Source organism: Mus caroli, chromosome 7 (assembly GCF_900094665.2).
Source record: "Mus caroli chromosome 7, CAROLI_EIJ_v1.1, whole genome shotgun sequence".
Lineage (NCBI taxonomy): Eukaryota > Metazoa > Chordata > Mammalia > Rodentia > Muridae > Mus > Mus caroli.
In genome coordinates this window covers 145,143,581-145,167,156 of record NC_034576.1, presented here as the reverse complement: position 1 = coordinate 145,167,156, position 23,576 = coordinate 145,143,581, and the positions used below count along the sequence as shown (strand labels likewise).

Below are 23,576 nucleotides of genomic sequence, written 5' to 3'. Positions count from 1 at the left end.
GCCCTCCTTCAAGTACTTCTTCCTTGTTTCTCTTTGACTTCAGAGGGAGCTACATGTCACCTGGATCTTCCTTTCTGCCTTTATTGCATCTAGCCTGTGCTTGGGACACTTTCTTTCCAGGATGTCTTGCCATCGGTAAGGACACCCTAGAATATTTGCTGTTGTATATATGGCAGCTTGGTCCAATGTCTGATGATTTGGTAAAGGTGTCTTCTACTAGCAGGCCAAGTGGCTTCTTCCCAGTGGCACTGTCCACTCCCAGGTCATGGCTTGGAACCAAGCTGTCTCTCCAAGGTGTCAGTGAGGGTTTCAGGGTGTCATAATGGTAGGCCATCTATGGTGAGCCAGCTGATCCTCTGCCTGTCATTCACCAGTAAGCTTGGGGAGTTTCCCCTTTTGTTCCATGAGACTCAGGGATGTTATAGAATGTAGGCTCCATTGTTGAGTGCCTCAGAGCCACCTGATGTCAGTTGTTGAAAGATGGCTGGGTCTGCGCCATTCCCAAGGGGATGGAATGGACAAGGGAGCCACACAGGCAAATGGCTCTCAGTACAGCATGTGGAAAGCTGAGACTGAATGCCAAGGGTTGGGTCTGATCTGACTGGATTTGTCCAGGTTGTCCCTACTTGGAGGTGGAGCTCAGAGAGTGGGAGGCAAACTCCATTCTCAGGAAACCAGAGTAGACATGGGCAGCCTCCAAGGGCAGAGTGGAAATCTAGCTGGAGAAGAGGTCTGGCCACAGATGGACAACTAGAGGGAAAGAAGACAGATGGTACTGATGTGATGAGTATGGAGATTTCCCTGTGAAGGAAACATGGGAGTGACATGGGCCGAGGGAAAAGGAGCCTGCCATGAATTAAGTTTGGAAAGCTGTGGAGCATTGAGGTTCAGTCCACATGTCACATGGATAAAAACTGTGGCTTGTACCAGAAGCTTTGCCTGTGTTGGTACTGTCCCAAAGCTAAAGGGGTAGGGGAGATAGATGGTTCAGTGGTTCTTTTTTTTTTTTTTTCCCGAGACAGGGTTTCTCTGTATAGCCCTGGCTATCCTGGAACTCACTTTGTAGACCAGGCTGGCTTTGAACTCAGAAATCCGCCTGTCTCTGCCTCCCAAGTGCTGGGATTAAAGGCATGTGCCACCACCGCCCGGCAAGAACACTAGTTCTTAATGGCTCTTCCAGAGGACCCAGTTTCACTTGTTGCTCTTCCAGGTAACACAGCTTCAGTTCCCAGCACCCATGTAGTAGCTCACAACCACTCCAGTTCCAGAGAACCTGAGTCTCTCTTCTTGCCTCTGTGGATACTGCACATATATACATGTAAGCAAACCACCCACACTACAACATAAAATAAATATTGGATTTTAAAATTTTAAACCATTAAAGCAGTTAAAAAAAGGTCAAAGTTCAGGCTGAGATAGCTAAGTTGGTCATGTGCTGGCTGTGCATGAGGACCTGGCTTTGAACTTCAGAGTCTACTTTTAAAAGCTAGGGATGCTAGCTTGTAATCCCATCACTGGGAAGACAGAGTCAAAAGGATCCCTGGCACCTGCTGGCTAGTGAGCCCCTGATATAAGCCAGTAAGAATCCCTGCCTTAAAAGAAACAAACAAACAAAAAACGCAAACAACAACAACAAAGAGTAAATGGCACAACACCCAAGGTTGTCCTCTGGCACATATTCTACATACAGTGCATGAATGCACCCACACACCCTCACACACATACTCTTATGCACACGGTATACATATGCACCCACATATCCTCACACACACTCTTCTACACACAGTGTACATATGAACCCACACAACCTCATATACATATTCTTATGCACACAGTATACATATGCATCCACACAACCTCACACACACTCTTCTACACACAATGCACATATGCACCCACACACACATACTCTTATGCACACAGTATACATAAGCACCCACACACCCTCACACACACTCTTCTACACACAGTTCATGTATGCACCACACACTCTCACACACATACTCTTATGCACACAGTATACATATGCACCCACATCCACACAAACATGTATACACACACACACACTCACACACACACACACACACACACACACACACACACATCAAAATTAAAATAACATTTTGTAGTGCATAAACAGGACCAGAAGTTCCAGACAGTGTCTGTACTTCTTTTGCTGGGAAACATTTATGGTGTTTTTGTAATGTCTGTGGCAGCATTTGCTCCCTAGCAATCTAGGGCATGTGACACTGACTGTATAGCCTGCAAAGCATGACAGATTTGCTAACAGGTTCTCAGAAAAAGCTGTTTTGTCCCATGCTTGAAAGCTCAAAGATGGAGTCACACAGCCAGGGATAAATGACCCCTGCAAAGGAGAGGTGCCAAGGAGCAGGCAGGGCACAAGCCATGTCAAAATCTTCCAGCTGATTTTTGAGACATAATCATACACCACACACTTCATTGAGCCATTCAACCACAGCCATGTAAACTGCAGCATAGTCAGCTTGTGTGCATGTATGTGCCATAGCCAATTGTCCAGATTGTGTGGAGATCAGATTCTCCAGAATATCAGTCCTTGCCTGCTACCTTTCTGAGACAAGGTCTCTCTGTTGTTGTTGTTGTGTATTCTAAGCTAGCTGAACCTTGAACTTACAGTGAGTGTCGTCTCCATCTCCCATTGTGTCATAGCAATGCTGAGGTTACAGGAATGTGCTCCCATGCCAGGCTTTACATGGGTTCTGGGGATTCAACTTCAGGCCACTGTGCTTGCATGGCAAGCACTTTATCTGCTGAGCCATTTCCCCAAGCTCCTTAGAACATTGTGATTAAAAGGAAATTCATACCCTGTAGCCAGTACCTCCCCCTCATTCTTGTCCCCGTGTCTATTTCTGTCTCTGTGGATTGGCCTGTTCTGGACAGTTCTTGTAAATGACATCATGTAATATGTGGTCTTTCGTTTTTTCCTTCTTTCACTCACTCATGTCTATCAACACCATGATGCCAGTCAGTGTTTTATCTCTTCTCTTGGCTGAACAATATTTCCTTCTGAGTCAGTTCATGCTTTATCCATCCATTTGTCTGTTGATGGACATCTGGCTGTTTCGAAACATTTAAATGAAGATCACATGGCTAAGGATAGAGCCAGAGCCCAAGCCCCCCAAAAGAGATGTATGAAACTCTTATGATCAGGGGAGAACTGCTTCTAGAGCAAGAGAACTGCCACCAGGATGGTTAGAAGATGTGGGTAAGTGAAGTTAAGAAATGAAGGGGCACACCTAGGGAGACCCCAATCCCTAGGGAACTGTCACCTTTAAGCTGAGGAAGGTAGGTTGGGCTTGCAGAAAGTACGAGGGCCAGGATGGGGGAGGGGCCAAGGTGGGAAAGGTGCTGAGTAAGATGAGATGCTGGCTTTATAGAAGTAGGGTATGTACCAGCCTGAGAGGAAGGAAATATGGTGAGACCTCTGAAAGAGTCGTGAGTCTTTACACACACACACACACACACACACACATGATGATGTAGCTCAGTTGCTATAGTGCCTAGAATGCACCACGTTGTCTAGCATGTATCATATATGAAGCCCTGGGTTCCATCTCCAGCATCACATACAATGAGTGTGACGGTGCATGCCTATTATCTATCTGGAGATATAAGAAGAAGATAGACGTTCTGAAGTTCACAGTCATCCTTAGCTACGTAGTGAATTAAGGGCTAACCTAAGCTACAGGAGACCCTCCCACCACCACCCCTAAATGGAGGAAAAGTACAAAAAACTACTTAAGGAAAGGCAGGGAGGAAGCAGGGCAGCAGTGGTCTCCGAACAGTAAGGGTTTGCAGATCAAACCTCCTCAGGGCACCAGGATACAAACTGTTTCCATCTCTTCTGTATATGTGTGCATGCTTGTGTGTGTAAGGAGGAGCACAGCAATGTGTATGGAGGTTGGAGGATATCTTAGATGTTGGTCCTTCCCTTCCAGCCTGTTTAAGATAGACGTTGTTGTTCATTATTACAGTCCTGGGGCTAGCTGGCCTGGAAGTTTGAAGGGATTCTCTTGTTCTCTTCTTTGTATCTTGGGTTTCTATGGGTTCTGAGGATTTGAACTCAGGTCCTCACACTTGCACAGCAAGTGCTTTACTTAACAATCTCCCCAGACCAACTGGATTGCTCCAAACAGCAGAGAAGTGACTAGATTCATCCAAGTGCTCTTAGCAGACAACCGGGAAATTTCGACTCACCGCCCACTTCCCACAGCAAGGTTATCAAAAGGCTGGTTTAGGATGATACAGCCTTGATGAATCCTGGAGCGTCATGGAACCTGCAGACAGCCCCACACTGGCAGTACATGCTCCAAGGCAGTGCGAAAGCAGAGAGAAGCCTGGTTTTGGTAGCCCTCCCCCAGTCGGATATTTACAAAGAAAGTAACTCCAGGTTACTACCCACAGGATAGACCACTTGAACCCTATAGGTCTTGCTTGGCTTCCAAGCACCTAGTCCTTTGAGGGAAAAATTGGGCTTGCTACGGCCTCGAGAGAACACTTCTGGGAGTGGGGCAAAACTGAGACTTTGACAAGGTCAGTGCATTTCCCTTCCCCTTCAACCTTCCCTCCACCGGCCTCAGGGGAAGGATGGGACTGAGAGGTCTGCTGGAATCCGAAGAAGTGTTATTGAACAAAAAGTCCGGGAACTGAACAAGAACTAGTCTGGGTAGATTCACCATTGGGAAAAGAGACCCAGACTTGGAGAGCTGGCTGTAAGGTGCAGGTGGGTGACAGTGTGAGAAAGGAGTGGACTTGATTGTATTCTCTCAGGTCAGGGTACCCGGTCCTGGGGATTCTTGAAACCACAGAGGCATGGGGTGTGCATGAGGGGCTAAATGGGTACAGGTGCCCAGGAACATGAAATTTCCCATTACTGGTCTGAACCACTCCTCAAGCCCTTCTCACACTCAAGGGGGCACAGGTGTGCTCCTGCAATGCGTGGACACCGGGTCCTGGTGGAGGAGCAGGGTGGGGCGGAGTGGGCGTGGAGCCTTGTGCGAGACACTCCCCCATCTCTGGAGCCACGCGCCAGGCGTACGCTTCCTTCTGGCCCCGGCATAGGACCGCGCCAATTGTCATTGGCCAAACGGGCGATCCCAGATTGGCTGAGACCCCGGCTCCCGCCTCCTCCGCCAGGGGGAGGGACGTGGGTGCGGGTTTGAGGCTCGTGCTACCCTAGGGGGTCGCGCTCTTCTACCTCCTACCTCTTGGTCACCGCAAAGCTTGGTCGGGTTTTTCATCCGGCTGCAAGCGCTAGGTGTGCGGAGACCTGGCAGCTCTTGGGGCTTAAGGGCTGAGCACCAGGACGAGTGGAGGTGCCTGTAGAGTACATTCGGACCCTCTCTCAGCCCCTGAGTGTGCGGGACCTGCGGAGCGCAGTTCGGGATCTGCACTCGAGGATTTTTCGAGGACGCAATAAGCTAAGCATCTGCCCGGAGCATGGAAGCACGTCAGTAGGCCATGAACTGCACCCGGGAGGGGTGGGGGTGGAAGCGCGCGGTGTCAGCTTTGCAGAATGTGTACGCCAAGGGGAGGGTGAAGCGTGGCGGGAGGGCGAGGCGAAGGAAGGAGGGCGTGAGAAAGGAGGCGGTGGCGGGCGGAGGAGAATTATCTATACTTTAAAAAAAAAAAAAGGAGCCGCTTGAGCCGCGTAAAGGGAGACTTGGGGAGCGCCTGACAGCACGCGCGGGACACGAGCGTACCACGCTTCCCTACTCTTTCAGACCTTGACTGGTACGGGGTCCCAGGGCTGCAGGAGGCCAGCGACGCGTGCCCTAGGGAGTCCTGCAGCAGTGCCCTGCCTGAGGCCCGTGAAGGTGCAAACGTCCACTTCCCACCGCACCCGGTTCCTCGCGAGCACTTTTCCTGTGCCGCACCAGAACTCGTAGCAGGGGCCCAGGGGCTGAATGCAAGCTTGATGGACGGCGGCGCGCTGCCCAGACTCATGCCCACCTCGTCTGGAGTCGCTGGAGCCTGCGCTGCTCGGCGGAGACAAGCGTCTCCGGAATTGCTGCGCTGCAGCCGGCGGCGGCGATCTGGAGCAGCCGAGGCCAGCAGCAGCTCGGCTGCCGTGGCACGCCGCAATGAGCGCGAGCGCAACCGCGTAAAGCTGGTAAACTTGGGCTTCCAGGCGCTGCGGCAGCACGTGCCGCACGGCGGCGCCAACAAGAAGCTGAGTAAGGTGGAGACGCTGCGCTCCGCGGTAGAGTACATTCGTGCGCTGCAGCGGCTGCTCGCAGAGCACGACGCGGTGCGTGCCGCGCTCGCTGGGGGGCTGTTAACACCCGCTACTCGGCCGTCCGATGAGTGCGCGCAGCCCTCTGCCTCCCCTGCCAGCGCGTCTCTGTCCTGCGCCTCTACGTCTCCGTCCCCGGACCGCCTGGGCTGCTCTGAGCCTACCTCCCCGCGCTCCGCCTACTCGTCGGAGGAAAGCAGCTGCGAGGGAGAGCTAAGCCCGGTGGAGCAGGAGCTGCTTGACTTTTCCAGTTGGTTAGGGGGCTACTGAGCATCCCACCCCCCTAAGGTAAGTTCCAGGACGGCGGGGAGGAGAAGCAGTAAGGGAGACACGTGGTGGGCGGGCCTGGCACTTAGCGCCACGGGGACCCTGTGCAGCCGCGGCTCAGCTGGGGCGATCGCTTGGATTTCGCGCACGCTTCATTTTTCCTCAACCTTTTTCAAGCCTGAGCAAGACCGGCGTTTGTTTGTCCGGGATTGCAAAACTTCCTCTCCGAGCTCTGCTGTGGGTGGGGGAAGGGGAGGCCAGGGGAGGGGAGCGGCCTCAGGGCCGGGCCGGCGAGGTCCCAGTGCTGTCAGAGCCGGGCCGAGTCGGGTGCTGGAGGCGGGGTGAGTTTGCATTGCAAATCGCGTCCTGGGCCGGGGTGCCGAGTGAGTCGGCTGGAGCGGGCCCCTGAGTCACGGCGGGCAGGCTCTGAGCGTGCGCCCCGCCCCCGTCGGCGCCTCTGAGCGGATCGAGGCACCCATGAGTTGAGACTCCAAAACTAATCAAGCAAACGAAACTGCCTACTGCGCCTTGGGAGGTGGGGCGGTGTCCGCACACATTGACACCTTTTATCTTCTTCACAGCTGCATCCCTGGGTGACTCCTGGTGGACCTACCTGCGCTTCTAGCCCAGGAAACCTGGGCCTATGCCTTACCCATGCTGTCTAGTGCAGCCTGACCAAATGCCAAGTGCTGACTGACCTCTGCTCGGCCTCCACGCCGCGGAATGACATCTTCCATCTCCTGGACATTGCGTCAGGACTTGGAAATTTCTCAGGATAAAGATTTTTACAATGACAATCTACTTTTTATCAATTAACTTGAACTGCTGTAGGACTCTAGTGAAAATATGAAGAATTATTTTTATACAAAGGATCCTTAAGCTTGGAGCACAATAAAGATGACCTCTGTCCCTCACCCCCACTGTCTAGAACTTTCCAACCTGGCCAAAGTGTGGACCGGTTGGGCCCTGAGGGCAAGATGCCTGGCTGCACTCTTCTTCCTCTTCTGAAGCCTATACTGACACTGATGTTTGGCCAGTGTGGGAACCCTGCTGTTGCAAAGTGTACTATTCTATAAAAGTTGTTTTTCATTGGTGTTTGCAGTGCCTTGTACCTTCTCCTCACCCTTGCATCTGTCTCACCCTTGTTCCCCAGGTGCGGTCTAAGCTGGGGTGGATAATACTAGTGCAGATTTCTCTCGAGACCTGTATTGCATGGGTGGATACAAAGGTATTGGGTGCCTACTCTAGCCATCTCTCCCGAGATGGAAAAGCAATTCAGACACCTTGGAAGGCAAGGGCTTTCCTGCAGGTTAGCTGTCTGTGAGCCAGTGTCTGCCCTCCAGGGTGGCTCTCCCCTGGGAAGGATCTGTGTGAGAGGGGCAAGTGCAGGGTGCTAGGCTGAAGGCAGAGCTCTGGATTGTGAGCATCTCTAGGCCCAGGTCTCTCTTCCTTACCATCTGGGTGGCCCTTGGCAAATTGCCTTATTTGCAAATGGTATTGAGCTTAAAGCTCCCTCCCAGGTTTTGGACAACCTGCCCATGAGCTTGCAGCCAGTGTGCGCTGCTGACTGCTGGGGTCAGTGGCCATCGTGAGGCCCAGCAGATAGATCTTTACTTTAAGATTCTTTAGTGAGCAAGGAAGATCTGGAAGCTTCCTCAGTACTCCCCACCCAAGTTCCCTAGCCTAGGGAGCCAAGCTGTGATTGCTAAGATATTACCTGGCTCCACCTTTGACCCCGAGACTCCGAAGCTTTGAAGTCTCCGTGTGTCCAAAGCTCCCTTTTATTGCAGGGGTTTGGGAGGGGCTGAGGGGATCCCCAGGTGTTTTTAGGGTGCTTTAGGCATCCCTTCAGAAGGGAGTGGTCAGGACACAACCGTTGGAGCTATGGGAATCAGGAAGTGCTGTGCAATGGAGCAGATGCCTTCCAGGTACCTGTGGTGGCTATACAGAAGGCAGTATACAAGAAGCTCATCTGTATCATGATAGCTGGGCTCCTTCCCTGCAGGACCCAGAACCCCAAAACCAGGGTCAAAGTTGAATCTGTAACTTTGGTCCCAGCTTGTCAGCTTCTCTGATGAAGGTCAGGCTCAGTTGGGGTCAGGCCAAGCACAGCTTGGAGCCACAAAACTGAGTGGACCTGCCTTAGAGGACAAAATGGGGCATGGCAAGGCCATTGAGGGAGGGCCACCCTCTTCCCAGGATCCCGTTGCCAGCCAGTGTGTTCACTGAACTAGGGGATCTGAATTGTCCCCTGATTTCTTTCCTGTTTCTTAAAGTGGGTTATGGGGAAGGGAAGGGTTGCTGGAAGCGTGAGCTTCCTTGTGTCCATAAATTCCCAGTGGTGTCAATGGTGTGCCCCTGTTGTATTATGGGATATCTCTGAAGTCTTCATTAAGCAACTTTATTGGCTCACATCTGTAATCTGAACACTTAGGAGACTGAGATAGGAGGACAGTCCAAGCTCAAAGGGGTAGGGATGAGGATGGGGGTTAGGGAGGAGGAAAGGCGAATGGCTCAGTAGGTGACAGTGCTTGCTGTGCGAGTATAAGGGCCTGCATTGAACTCTTCAGAACCCACAGAGAAGTTGGATATAAAGCACATCTGTAATCCTATGGAAAGAAGGGAGGCAGAGGCAGGGGAATCTCAGGAGGTGTGCAAGCCAGCTAGGCTGGCACTCACAACGGAAAAACAAGACCCTCCTATGTCAAACAAGGTGGAAGGTGAGGAACAACACTTGATGTTGTCCTCTGATTTTCATGCATGAGTAGGCGCATACACAACCCAGGCACAAAGGAACCCTTCTGCTTCAGGAAATGAGGGTGTACTGCTGTGTCTGACAGAAACTCCAACCTCAGGGAACTTACTTTCTGCTGGAGACGAGTCTATTGGCAAGAGGCATGTACCAGCTCATGGGTAATCAAGTGAAAGAAACTGCTTAAGCCCATAGCTGGGTTGTGGCTTAAGGAGGCTTCTGCAACTCCACCCTGCTGTCTTCCTCCACGTGGTTTTGAAGCATCTCCAGACTGCACAATTTCCTTGCCTAAGGAAACCCTTTATCACCCACGGTGATGAAAGTGCAGCTTGCCAGCCAGTGGCACCATTCCTTTTCTGATGTATAGAACCAGGGTCCATCCCATGTCTAAACACCAAACTTGCAAGGGATCACGTGCCACATGCAGCATAGACACCACACCTGGGAGACCAATCTTGGGTGGATGCCATCTTCCAGACAGATAATGTGTCCTTTGTATACCAGTCTAGGGGCTGGCCATGCATTGGGTCCCAGGCTACAGTAGAAGTCTGGAACTGTATCCATCTGTCTATATAGTGCTGACCTCGTGGGGTACTCACATGTCCTGTGATACCCCAGGGTTCAGCTGAGCTTCTAGGCTAGTCTGTCAATCAAGGCTATGTTACTCAAGGTGTCTTTCATTTCTGGGTAGCACCATTGAAGACACAATACTCCCCAGATACTGTCTTCCCAAAGGGGTCCAGGCAGTCCTGGGAGTCCAGCTATCAATCAGCCTTTGGAGTCCCAGAACCCTGAACTCTACAGGGACAGAGAAACAATCCTCCTGCTGCAATATGCAGGCTGTCCAGGGCAGCCTGAGGAATGTCTGAGGCACAGAGCAAAGCAAGTGGAGTTTCAGCAGGTTTCTGTCTGTCATCTTTCTTTGGTTTTGAGCAGCCTTCTCCTGCCGTGTGTTCCTATCATGCTGTGTGGCCCAAAACGTCAGAGCTCACGGACTGATTATTTCAAGTCTTTATATTGTAGTGACAGGAAGCCTGCTGAGGCCCACGTCTTACTCTAAAAGGGCAAAGGAGTAGTGTGAGAGGATTTAAAATGCAAAGCTTCTCTTTCTTCAGTGCTTTCTGTCCTGCACTCACTAATTTAATGCCATTGTCAGGAAAGGAGCCATTTAATGGCAGTTGGCTCTCTATATTCAAGGGCTCTCCATCCATAGTTTGAAAATGTTTGTGTGTGCATGTATGCATGCATAAGTATAGTACATGTGCATGTGTGTGTGCAATGTGTGTGTACGTGTGGAGGGCAGAGGCTGATGTTAGGTGTCTTCAATTATTCTGCACCTTAGCTTTTGAGACAGGGTCTCACTGGGCCTGAAGCTCATTTATAGGGTATATTGGCTGCCTGGAAAGCCTGGGTTTTTATATGGGTGCAGAGGTCAAACTTGTGTGTTCATGTTTTTGTAGTACTTAAATGTTTGAGCTATCTTTCCAGCCCATTGAAAATATTTTGAGATGTTGGGTATGGTGGTGCAAACCTTTAATTTCAGCACTCAGAAGGCAGTGGCAGGCGAATCTCTGATTTTCAGGTCAGCCTGGTTTACAGATCTAGTTCCAGGACAACCAGAGCTACAAAGAAAACAAAATGATCTCTAAAAAACAAAACAAAACAGAATGTTTTGAGAAACAATTTTACTCATTGTAAACATGTGGGGACCTTTCCCTTGTCACATACAGTGTTCTGTTGTTGTGGTGCGGGAGGATTAAAGCACAGGAGGGTACATGTAGGTTCTGCAACATACTACAGACTTCTATAGAAGAGTTTTGAGAACTCCTTTTTGGTATCTCAGAGGTGGTAGTTTCCCAAATCAGTCACCCTCAAGTATAAAAGACCAACCAGAATAAGTGGCATGCATGTTGTTGCCATCTGTCTTTTTTGTTGCATAATGCCAGTTAGACGTGCAAATGCCAGAACATTTCGCTGGCATACAGAAACTAAGACAGGACATAGTTCCCAATACCCCAGAGGTACTACATGGCCAAAGTCCAGTAGTTTTCATAGTGTGCCAGTACTGTCCATCCTTACTTACTGGTGGGAAAGAGAAGGACAGGACAGGCTTGGTGGCACATGCTTTTAAACCCAGCACTGGGGGTGGAGTGGGGAGGGGCAGGGCTCTATGAATTTTAGGTCATCCTGATCTACATAGTAAGTTCCAGGTCAACCAAGGCTTCACAGTAAGACTGTGTCTCAAACAACAGCCACAACAAAGAGAGACTTAGGATGACCTTACTCCCCTGTCAATATCTTCAGCATAAGAAGTTGTCCGTTTGATGTAGGGAAGTCTCTTTCCTAGAGACAGATGTAGTTTCCTGTCCCTTAACTCTTCATGCTTCCTTCATCTCTTTCCTGCCTTTGAAGCCAAGTTCTGGTTTGAATGGGAAATGTGGTCCTTGGACACCTAGCTTGCTCAGCTCTGGGTTTAACTGGGAGACTTTATGGTGTGGGTGGCAAGGCTGGACACGAACAGGGCAACAATGTCTCCTTATTGAACAAGTATACTCCAGAGTCTCCTGACCTTCACCCTCCCACTAGGGGGTCAAAGGTAAGAGTAGCAGGAATTTCAAGATAGGGATACTGTGGGGCCCATGGGGCTACAGAGGTCTGATGCCTAAGAAGCTGGTCCTCAAGCCACCCACAGAACTGCCATGTGAAGAGGCCCCACATATCACTTGCTTCCTGCCCCTCTTGAGACCACAGCCCCTTGAAGATAGTGACACCCAGGCACGTCCAGCAGCAGAAGGGCTGTGACATGGATCACTTTTGTCAACGGGGCCCTGTTACTCTTACACACCCTCCCTTCTCATAAGATTGGTGACCTTCAGAGATGTGGGCACCAAAGCAGCACATCCTGTGTCCAGAAGCAACTGGCCTGGTGACAGGGTGGGCAAACCCCAGTGTGGAGTGAGGCTGAAGGGCCCTGATCTAGGGCTGTCAAGAGCGAAGGTAGGACAGGGAGGGCCTTGGAGGCTTCACAGCACAGGTAGGCCCTTGGGTAGGTGCATGTTGCCAGCCTCTGCTCTCCTGAAAGAGGGGTCTGGTCCAGTGAGTGGCTTCTTGGATTCAGTCCGAGTGGGTGGTTTGGCTTGGCTCTGAGTTCTGAGGGCCTGGGGAATGGCTTTCTGTTCTGGAGCCTAGAGGAGATGAGAGAAAGACAGGATCCAGAAGCTGATGGTATGGGGTCTAGGCTGTGAGGACAGGTGACTAGGGGAGGGAGGGTGGAGGATGCTGCCAGGGAGAAGACATAGCACAAAGACACAGAAAGTTCCAACCCCCCCCCCCCCCTCCGGGGGGGGGCACATCCTCCTGGCCTCTTTGAAGGTTTTTACCCTATCCAACAGCCATAGGTACCCAGAGAAGGACTCCATATGAGCAGGCCACACACCCCTTATGCCTGCCTGAGGCAGGGACTGGATGTTTGCTGTTTTCTGCTTACATGGAGGGACTGGTCTGCCAGTTAGAGAGGAGCCAGGACCCAGCTCAGACCTCTAGGACACTCTAATCCCTTCCAAGCATGTGAGGAAAAGACCCATGCTCTGAGCCTGGAGACCAGAGCCAGGTGCCTGAGGCTCAGGAAGGACTCCCTAAAAGGCAGACAGGAAGAGGTAACTCTGCCTTGACTACCAGGCCCTGCTTCACCTCAGATCTTCTCCTTGGTGAGCACAAGGAAAGGATGAAAAGGAAAGAGATGGATTGAAAGTAGGTATGGTCCACTCAGGGCTGATTCCTGTTCCGGGTCGCCAGAACCTATGGGCTCCTGCCCCTATTGATCTGGCCTATAACTCCCTGGCTCCAAGTTGGAGTGAGGTGATTGGCCAGAGGCCTGAAGGCAGAGAATCCTGCCTCCTACCACCAAATGCTTAGCAGGACCCCTGCTGAGATTATGAGCTTCTGCTCCCCTCCCCCACCCTTTCCAGTTTACATATTGGAGTAGTCCACAGAGCTCTGAGCTGCCAGATGCCTAGGTGGCTCCCAGATGTGCAGTCCCAGCCACCGGAGGGCAGGGACCACCTGTCACTCCCCCAGAGTGACTCTGCCCAAGGTCACTCAGCTATAGGAAGCAGGGTAGGATATGCTTGCCAGCCCCAGTCTCTCTACCTCCTGTCCCACCCCTCCCGGCACCTACACTCTGTTGTAGCCTATCAGGGAGGGCTGTGGGCATTCAGCTGGGTGCTGCTTGCCCATACCTCCAGAACCAGGAAAAAGCTGGCCCATTTACTAATGCCAGAGTGGGAGGGGGGGCACATTTGCAGAGCAGCAGAAGGACCTAGGAACATGACAGCTGCAGAGGCCGAGGTGAGTCAGCTGGACCCCGGGTCCAGGGACAGTACCTTAGCATCTCCTAAGGGATATTTCTCTGTGTCTAGAAGTCCAAGGTAGAGGTGTTACAAGGTGTTACGTGGCAGATGGTGTCTTCTTTTGTGTCCTCATGTGATCATTGCCTGTGTGCCTGTGTCCTGGTCCCTTTTACAAGGAACCCAAGTCATATGGAGCAAGGCCACCCTAGTGACCTCCTTTTAAAAGACCAGTACTCTGGATGACTGGGTGGTTGTGGCTTCAGCTGACAAGCATGTGTGTATAGGCAACAGTGTAGCCCCCATCAGACAGGAAGGGCGGGTCCTCCTACATAGCTGCATCTGAGGCCACACCTCTCCTTCACTGCTATCCTACCCTGGAGAAGCAGGTACTTCTTTGGGCAAGTCTGGTGAGGACAGAGACATCTGCGTTTCCATGTGGCCATGGGAGAGATATCTCTCCTGAGACTAGGTTGTCTATGACCTGACCAGAGAGTAAAAGCTACTCTCTAATATCCCAGCCTGGCAAGATGGGGCTTAGGAGGGTAGGTTGGACTCCCTCCTCCCCCAGGGGTTGCATAGCTAAGAAGGACCCTTTCTAGCTGTGACATCATGTGATAGTGGCTCCAGACAGGTGACAATATCCCTGGCTCCAGCTATGGGGTGTTGGGAGCCAATCAAACAGGGATGTTGCCTCCCACACCTGTTGGTAGATTGCAGTTTTCCCCGTAGCTTGTCCCTTGGGCCTGTTCCTCTAAGTGTTGTGGCTCACACTGCTGATTGTGCTGTGATGTTATCTGGGAGGTGGGGGCAGCCCTAGGCTCTTAATGACCCTGTCTTCCTTGCACCTGGTGCTTGCCTGGGAGCCCCAGGCTTAGTCCAGTCCCCCAGAGGTTGGCTGCATTGATAAATATGCAAATTTCCAAAATGAATGCAATTAATACCCAAATGAAAGCCGGGGAGTGGTAGAGGCTGGACTGGGTCATATCTTGGAGCATCAAATATTTGTCTCTTATTTGAATGCATTTTGTAGGCTGGAGGGTGGGGCCTTTAACTCAGACAACAGCTGTCTTATAAGCTAGGTTTGGGGAGATCTGTGCTGGATTTTATATATCCAACTACACCTATGGCCTAGCTCCTCCCTAACTACATCCAATTGTGCCCATAGGCTGGCTATTCTATAAACCACACCCTCCTGCATGGTGGGCACAGAAAGTAGAGACCCACTTGTCAGACAGTAGGACTGAGGCTTGAGGGTAGACAGCTTTGTGTAAAAATGTAGTTGGAGGGTCAGGTGAGCATAGTTTCTGAGGTTCTTATCCCACTCTGAAGCCAGGACTTCAAGGACGTGATTATGGCAGCCAGGCAGGCAGACAGCTTTCTCAGGACTGACCCGGACACCTGGGTGCACAACACATGTGTCTGATGGCTCTCCAGCCCTTTTTCCTATTTTGAGCCCACTCTGTGTATAGCTACTCTGACTTTCCCATCGGAGGTGACAGCCTTGACCACCCCTGGGACTTGGTTGGGATCCTGGTTACTTATCTAGTCAATATTTCTCTGAACATGCTTAGAACTAACGGGGTGCTTAGAGGCCAGTTTTCAGAGCAGAGAGCTTCCTCAGTTTACCCTGCTGGGGTACCAGACTTGAGGTGTTTCCTGCTTACTCTTAGCCTGTGCCCATTTTACAGGTGTGGAGGCTGAGCCTTGGTTGTCTTCCCTGGGACCACTCTGGTTGTCACCTTCTTCCTCTTGAATACCAGTGTGATTTCTATAGCTGGCCTGTAGCTGGTAGAACTGAGTTCCTAGGATTGGGCAAGAGCAGTGGTTCTCAACCTTTCTAATGCTGCAACACTTTGACACAGTTCCTCATGTTGTGGTAATCTCCAACCACAAAATTATTTTTATTGCTACTTCATAACTATAATGTTGCTACTGCTATGAATCGTAATGTAAATATCTATTTTCTGATGGTCTTAGGCAAACCCTTTGAAAGGGTCATATGACTCCCAAAGGGGTCTCAACCCACAGGTTGAGAACCACTGCTGTAGAGGCTAGGAAAGGCTGTGGGTTCCCTACAGCCTAGGGTTAAGGAGTGGATGAGTGCTGGGGTTGTCTTGGCATTTTCCTGACAGTCATCCCTCCTTCATTCTGTATTTCCAGCACATTCCCAGTAATCTCTCCTTCATTTTGTATCTCCAGCGTGTCCCTAGTTTCACTCTGGCAGAGCCATCTTATAATGATGCAACTTTATATTCACTTTGCTGAGGGCTCCTCCTCCCAGCCTTCCAAGAGATACCCTTCCTCCCCACCCCAGCCCCTTGGATATACTCTTTAGAGAGCAGTATAGAAGAGAGGCTAGGTGTGGGTGCGGGCATGCCTTTCCATCCATCCAAAAGGCAGGGTCTGGTAGGACCCTGCTCACTCCTCACCTGCCCATCCTTCTATTCCTCTTTCTCTAATGTGCTTACCCTGCCTTCCGTCTGGGGATACCAGGTGCTGAGGGAGCAGCAGATTGAGCATTGGTCACCTGCACAGCTGGGCAGGAGGAACCCTAGAGGTCATGGTCAGCTTGGGCCTGTGGATGAAGAAGGTGTAGTAGAAGGAGAGCAAGTGGAATAGAGAGGAGCAAGTTTTAGACCTGTGCCAATGTCCTGTCCCAGCCATCTGTATCCACCCTGTTGTTGAGGTCAGGGTTACTAGAACCCTGTTGGACTCCCTAAAGCTATTGCATTCTGACCGTCTCTCTGGTGTAAAAGAAGAGGGGACACTAGAGGATTTCCTAGGGTTTATGAAGACTGGAGATTGGGCTGGACTGAGGCATGATCCTTGGGCTTAATCTAGGGGGCTCCCAAATTCTGAAGCAAGGGCCTCTTTGGGGACAGTGTTACAACCCCCACCCCCACCCCATGAGTATGCCCTCAGTCAATTGTCCCAGGGACACAAGCCTGTCATTACCATTACCCCTCTCCCAAGATGCTCTGGATCTCTAAGTCTCGGGGAGGTCAGGAAATGGCTGATGTGGTTCATTTGAGGTATCCTTCTGAGCAGGAGTCTGATGTGCACACTGATGAAATCTTCATTCATCTATGTTTAGACAATCCCTCAGTCACCACACCAAATGCTTCCAGAGCCACAGGCTTCCCTGAGACTTGGCCCCAATCCTGCCATGTTCTGATATCTGTTACCACACCTAGGGGCCGTGCTTGAATTTCACATGAACAAAGCACACACATGTTCCTTCAAGCCATTGACTGCCGTGGTCTCTAAAGGTGACCACTGGTGACCTCATAAAGTTCTACCCTCTTCCTTGCTTCTAATAGTCCTTGGTTCAACTGCTATAGACAACGCTATAGACAGGCCTTTCTTGGGCAAGTGCAAATCAACCCAGTCTTCCTGATGTATTCTATGTTGGTACCCAAAAGGGATAAAGCTAGAGTGATAGCTTGAGTTTCTACCAAAGATGGCCACTGAGAGCCCCTGAGCAGAGCTGTAGGTAGTTACTGGGCTTGACTTCCATCTGAGATATTAGGGCATTGGGGTGATGGCCAGAAAGTATGAGTTGAGAGACACTGGTCAATGGATGGGCTCCATTTTGGTTCTTATCGCCCATCCTTGGCTGCTGGGAAGTCCTGTGGTGGGAACTGGCCTATGCTGTTGGCTTCTCATTGCAGCCTGGGAACAGGCATCTGGTTGAGATGCCTCATTCTGAATGGTCAAAGAGATCTTTCCTGCTTGATTAACCTCTGAAGCAGAGTCACTTGCATAGTGGTACTAGTGCTTAGGAGGCTGTGGCACAAAGATGGGGAGTTCAAGGCTAGTTTGGGAAACCAACTAGCCTTCTTTCAACCAACCAACCAACCAACCAACCAACCAACCAACCAACCAACAAGCAAACCAACATCAGACAGACAAATCAATCACCTTAACAGATCTTCCACTTTTAAAAGAAGAGGCCAGGTCATTTATTCTCTAGAGCTTTGATGGCTGGAGTAGGTTGGGACACACAGACTAGCAGGGCACCTCCTCCCTACCATATTGGCTCTGGACTGAGATATTGGGGATCACTGGCCTCTCTAACATTCCCATGAACCCTCATGAGTTGTTAATGACCTAGTATCTAGGTTCCAGAGCTCAGCCAAGAACAACCTGGAGACAGGGCACATCTGGAGTGGACATGGGGTACCTGTAGGTGGGAAATAGAACTTGAGTGGCTGGTGATGGTAGGATAGGCTAGTTGACCTGCCTCAGGCACATTCAATTGCCCCAGAGGAAACTTGGAATTGTGCAGAGCTGACAGGCAGAGTCAGGGAGGTCAGGGGGTTCAGCTGGTTTGGGGACTTCAGGGCAGGTGGGTCTGGTGAACTTAGGATCAGCAAGACAGACAGAGAGATGACAGGCAGTAGGCAACAGACCTGGACACAGGGTGGCAGCCAGGCCCAGCACCACCTCTAAGGCCTGGCCTCCCCTTCCCCTGTGGTGGCAGCCACCCCACCCCCAAGCAGCACCAGGCTGGTTCAGGTTGAACCTGTTCTGGGCAGGGCCGCCACTGGGGGTGGATTCCAGCTTCTGTTTCTGCTCTGCTTCATCTGAAGCTGGAAACGCCTGGCCCAGCCCTGGCCACTCAAGCCCAGCCCTCAGCCCCAGGGCCCTGCTGACAAGACACCAGGCAGCCAAGTGCTGCCCCTCCCTTCTTCATGAGCAGGGGAATGGCACAGGCACAAAGACCCTGTGGTGGTGCACCATGCACACATACACAGGCAGAGACATTACTAACACACACATATTCACATACCCAGATACATGCAGAGATATCCTGAAGCAAGCATATGTACATGTACACACCCAGATACACCCAGACACTTTAAAAACACACACCCAGAGACATGCCAGACATCACAAAAAACATATGCTCAGATATATACAGAGACACTCCAAAACACACATAAATACACACACCCAGATACATGCAGACACCCCAAACACACACCTACATACACACACCCAGATACATGCTAGGCACTCCAAAATACTCCAGATACATGGGAGACTAGTTTGGGCAACCAGCTAGCCTTCTTTCAACCAACCAACCAACCAACCAACCAACCAACCAACCAACCAACCAACAACCAACCAACCAACCAACTAACATCAGGCAGACAAACCATCCATCTTAACAGATCTTCCACTTTTAAAAGAGGTAGGTCAACTGGCCTCTCCTGTCAGCAGGTGAAACACACATACATACATACATACATACATACATACATACATACATACATACAGAGAGAGAGAGAGAGAGAGAGAGAGAGAGAGAGAGAGAGAGAGAGAGAGAATATGCACACATCCAGTGTGGTGGTTTGAATAAGAATGGCTCATCTGTTTGAATGCTTTGTCACCTGTTGATGGAACTGTTTGGGAAGGATGAAGAGGAGGTGTGCCACTGGAGGTGGGCTTTGAAGTTCCAAAACCCCACACCATTCCCACTTAGCTCTTTCTGCCTTGTTCTTTTTAAAAAATTAATTTATTTTTATTTTATGTACATTGGTATTTTGCCTTCAGGTGCGAGGGAGTCAGATCCCCTGGAACAGGAGTATAGACAGTTGTGAGCTGCCATGTGGGTGTTGGGAATTGAACTCAGGTTCTCTAGAAGATCAGCCAGTGCTTTTAACAGCTAGGCCATTTCTCCAGCCTGTCTGCCTTGTTCTTATAGATTAATATGTGAGCTCTCATTTCAGTGCTATTGCCTGTCTGTTACCATACTTCTCACATGATGGTCGTGGATTCTAACTTTATGATACCCTAAGCCATAAATTAAACACTACCTTTTATAAGTTGACTTGGTCATGGTGTTTTATCACAGCAATAGAAAAGTTACTTAGACTTTTCAGATAAAATCAGATACCCCAACACACACACACACACACACACACACGCACGCACACTCAGAATTATGTAAAGACATCCTGAAACACACATTCTAATACACACACAGAAACACACACTCATACACACTCTCCCTCCCCCCCCCCCCCCCCCCCTCTCTCTCTCTCTCTCTCTCTCTCTCTCTCTCTCTCTCTCTCTCTCTCTCTCTCTGAGAGACAAATGGGTACATACACGTACACAGACACATTGAGACAGATACATACACAATTACAAGACGAGCTGAAACACACACCCATAGATACATAGCATACACATGCACAGACTAAACATGTGTGTGTAGGTAGACACACAAGCACACACACCTGCACAGTCATGAACTGTCATGAAGGTTGGACTGTAGCCTTGGGCAGTATAGATACCGGCATGGGTGGCTCCATGCTGATTACAAAGTCCCCCATGCTTGTTCCCTACTTCTCCTGATTTTCTTTACCCTGTTCATTTACAAGTGCTTATTCAGACATCCCTTACTTCTGACACCCATGAAGCAGAGCCAACCCCATCACACAAATTGACCTACACCTTTTATGGCATCCTGCATGGTGGCACCGACACCCCCAAACCCACCCCTTACCATCTCCTCTCCATCTATCCATAGTGTTGGATGAAAAGGCAGGTTTTTAGATCAATGGAGCAGAGAAGATCTAAGGGGTAGACCCTGTAAACATGGCCAGCTGAGCTTGGGCAAGATGTGAAAGAAACTGGATGGGAAAGAATGGCATATGTCTAGAGCTTCTGGTGCTAGCTGCCATCATTTCTTCTAATTTCAGCATTGACATAAGTCTACAGGCAGCTAAGGAACAAGGCATTGAGCTCACGTCTTTAACATCTGATGAAATAGAATGCCATCGCAGCCATTACTTTGCTGTACATATCTCTTCTTTGGTGGGATGTTTGTTTAAGCCCTTTGCAATTTGTTGTTGTTATTATTGTGATTATGATTATTTTTGTGGGTGTGCATGCTTGTGTGTGGTGGTCAGAGTATATAACTCTGTAGAGTTTCTCTTACCACCTTTACATGGGTTCCAGGGATCAAACTCAGGTGACTAAGCCTGTGCAAAGCTACCTTTACTGGCTGAGCCATCTCAATGGTTGCTTTGCAGGTGTGTGTGTGTGTGTGTGTGTGTGTGTGTGTGTGTGTGTACACGCACGTGCGAGCACAAGAGCACTGCCAGAGGATCATCTCAGGTATCTTTCCACAGATATTATCCAACTTTAAAACTTATTTTCTGGGCTGGGGAGATGTACATTCAGGTACAGAATTTAGCATCATAGTACATAGCAACACATCTCTGCAGCTCCGTGATGGTGGCTTTCTGTTGCTGCTGTTAGAGTTCCTCTGTATGCCAGCTGGAGCCCTTGGCCCAGCTGTGTGCTTTACAAACACTTTTTTCCAGATTTCATTCTTCTTAGCATTGCCATCTACATTTTAAATGTAATGAAATCCAGCGTGTAAGTTTTCTCTTTTATGGATTGTGTATAGGTATTCTGGTGGGAAGCCTTTGCTATCTTAGATGTTTGCAGCTCTGGGCTGCTGCTTCTCCAGTAGATGTTTGACAGTGTCCAGAGAACTTTGTGGTTGTCACAGTTATATATCCTCATGACACAGAGCAAAACAACCCCATAGCAGAGAGATATGAATGAGTCTCTAAAAGGCAAGGGAGAGGATGGGAACTTATAACTATCCTAAAGCTAGTGGTTTTTTTCTGATGCAACTACCTTTGAGTCACCCATACACTCATAGGTAATCCTTCGTCCATCTTCACAGCACCCCTGGTTCCCGTTCCTGTAAGTCATCCGAGCTGGTCAGTTTTATTTTACTTTCTACTTGACACAAGTTAGGGTCATCTGGGGAGAGAGAATCTCCACTGAGAAAATTCTTCCCAGCAGATTGGCCTGTAGACAAGTCTGTGGTGCAGTTTCTTGGTTAATGGTTACATGGGAGAATCCCATCCATGTGGGTGGTGGAACCTCTGTGCAGGCAGTTCTGGGTTCTATAAGAAAGTAGGCTGAACAAACCATGAGGAGCAAGCCAGTGAACAGCACTCCTTTATGGTTCCTGCCTCCAGGTTCCTGCCTTGAGTTCCTGCCCTGATTTCTCTCCAAGATTGACCACAAACTGTAAGATGATACAAACCCTTTCCTTCCCAAGCTGCTTTTGATCATGGTGTTTATCAAGTGACCAAAAGCAAACTAGGAAAATAAATTCACTGGCTTGCTAGACTAGACGTGGTGGTCTGTTGTTGGTGCCCTATCTGGGGCAAATGGACATCTGTTTGTGCCTCACAGGAAAGTCTCACAGCAGCATTCTTTTCCATCATCTCACTTTGGCATCTTTCCCAGACTCACCTGACCACATTTACAGGGATCCACTTCTGGGATCCAGTGGAATAATTGTAATGTGGTGACTATGAAATCTTTAGTGAGTGCTGGGCTGGGTCCTTCGCTTTCTGGGTTGTCTTTGCTATCAACAGCTCATGGTTCATACACACAGAAAATCATGTTGGGATTTTTAGAATCAATTTGGGAATAGTTTGATCATCTTGAGAAGGACTGATATCTTAAAAATGAATCACACCCGTGGTTGTTGTCTGTTTCATTAAGACCATTATTTGATTTCTATCATCAATGGTATATTTTTTGTAGTTTTTTTTCCCTTTTTCCACTTGCATGTGTGTGAGAGTGTTTGCATGTATGCATGCATGTGTTTGTGCATGTTTGTATATATGTGCATTTGTGTGTGCAAGTGCATGTGCGGGTGTACATGGGTATGTTTGTGTGTGCATGTGTGTTTGTATATGTGTATATCTGTGTGAGCATATACGTGTATGTGTGCATTTGGAGGTCAGAGGCTGCTGTGGAGACTCATCCATCATTGCCTTTTCACTTTTTTCATCAAGACTTTCAATCAAGCCCAGAGCTCACCAATACAGCTAGTCTTATTCTGGAGATGTCCTGCCTCTGCCTTCCAAATCTGGAGATATTGGTGGGCTACCATGGGGGTCCTGAGGACCCTCACACTTGCCACTGGAGATGTCCTGCCTCTGCCTTCCAAATCTTCTGGTCACTATGAGAACTGCACACACACACACACACACACACACACACACACACACACACACACACACTAAATTATTTTTTTCAAGTGAAAAAAGAACTGCAGTTATGGTCAGTGATGGCTAGTATACTTGTTTAGTATGTGCAAGAGTCTTAGATTAAGCCCCTAGCACTGAAAATAATAACTAGGATCTCAAAAGGAAGCTAGCATGTTCAATGGTGAAGGACCACAATGGTGCTCTCCTTATGATTAGAGAAGGCATGGGGTTTCTCTCTTGCCTCTCTGACTTTACATTTTTCACTGGAAGGTTCAACCAGTATAACATTTTTAAAGCATATATATTTTAAGGGAAGAAATAAAATTATCTCTATTCCCAGTGACATGGATATTATGGATGTTAAACAGTACCCTATCACCACAAACAAACAAAAACCCACCAGGAAACTAAGTGTGTATTAATGTCGAGAACTGAACCATGTTCTCAAATACCTGTAATGAGCTATTACAACTCATTTTTTCCAAAAGCTCAACTTACAGTAGCAAAATAGCTATAACAAAACATGTATCACCTATAAAGATTAAAATTACAAAACACTGGGGCTGTACCATTTTGTTTCCATTTTTGGCTTTTAAAGCCAATCTTTCTATTTTGTTTTGTTTTGAGATTTTGAACCTAGGATCTTGTGCATAGTGGGCAAGTAGTACAGAACTACATCCCTAACTCTGGTTTATTTATACCCCCTTGATAAAAAATTTGACTTAGATTTTATTTCATATCATAACATATTATGCAGTATCACATATACACATGTGCAAACACAAACTTATTTAATCAATGGCTACCAGATAATAATATCACACTGTTTTATGTATCATGGTAGGAATATTTTTAAAGATTGCTTCTTCTTCTTCTTCTTCTTCTTCTTCTTCTTCTTC

The 23,576-nt window shown here is 49.1% G+C and overlaps 1 protein-coding gene across 1 annotated transcript; it reads left to right on the top strand.

Annotated features, from left to right (window-relative positions):
* Window positions 1-5,206: 5,206 nt before the first annotated feature.
* On the top strand, window positions 5,207-7,635 carry Ascl2 (achaete-scute family bHLH transcription factor 2). The gene is made up of 3 exons (XM_021169140.1): window positions 5,207-5,488; window positions 5,763-6,562; window positions 7,123-7,635. The coding sequence occupies exons 1-2, from the start codon at window positions 5,479-5,481 to the stop codon at window positions 6,542-6,544; spliced, it is 792 nt and encodes a 263-aa protein (XP_021024799.1). The 5' UTR covers window positions 5,207-5,478; the 3' UTR covers window positions 6,545-6,562; window positions 7,123-7,635.
* Window positions 7,636-23,576: the final 15,941 nt, after the last annotated feature.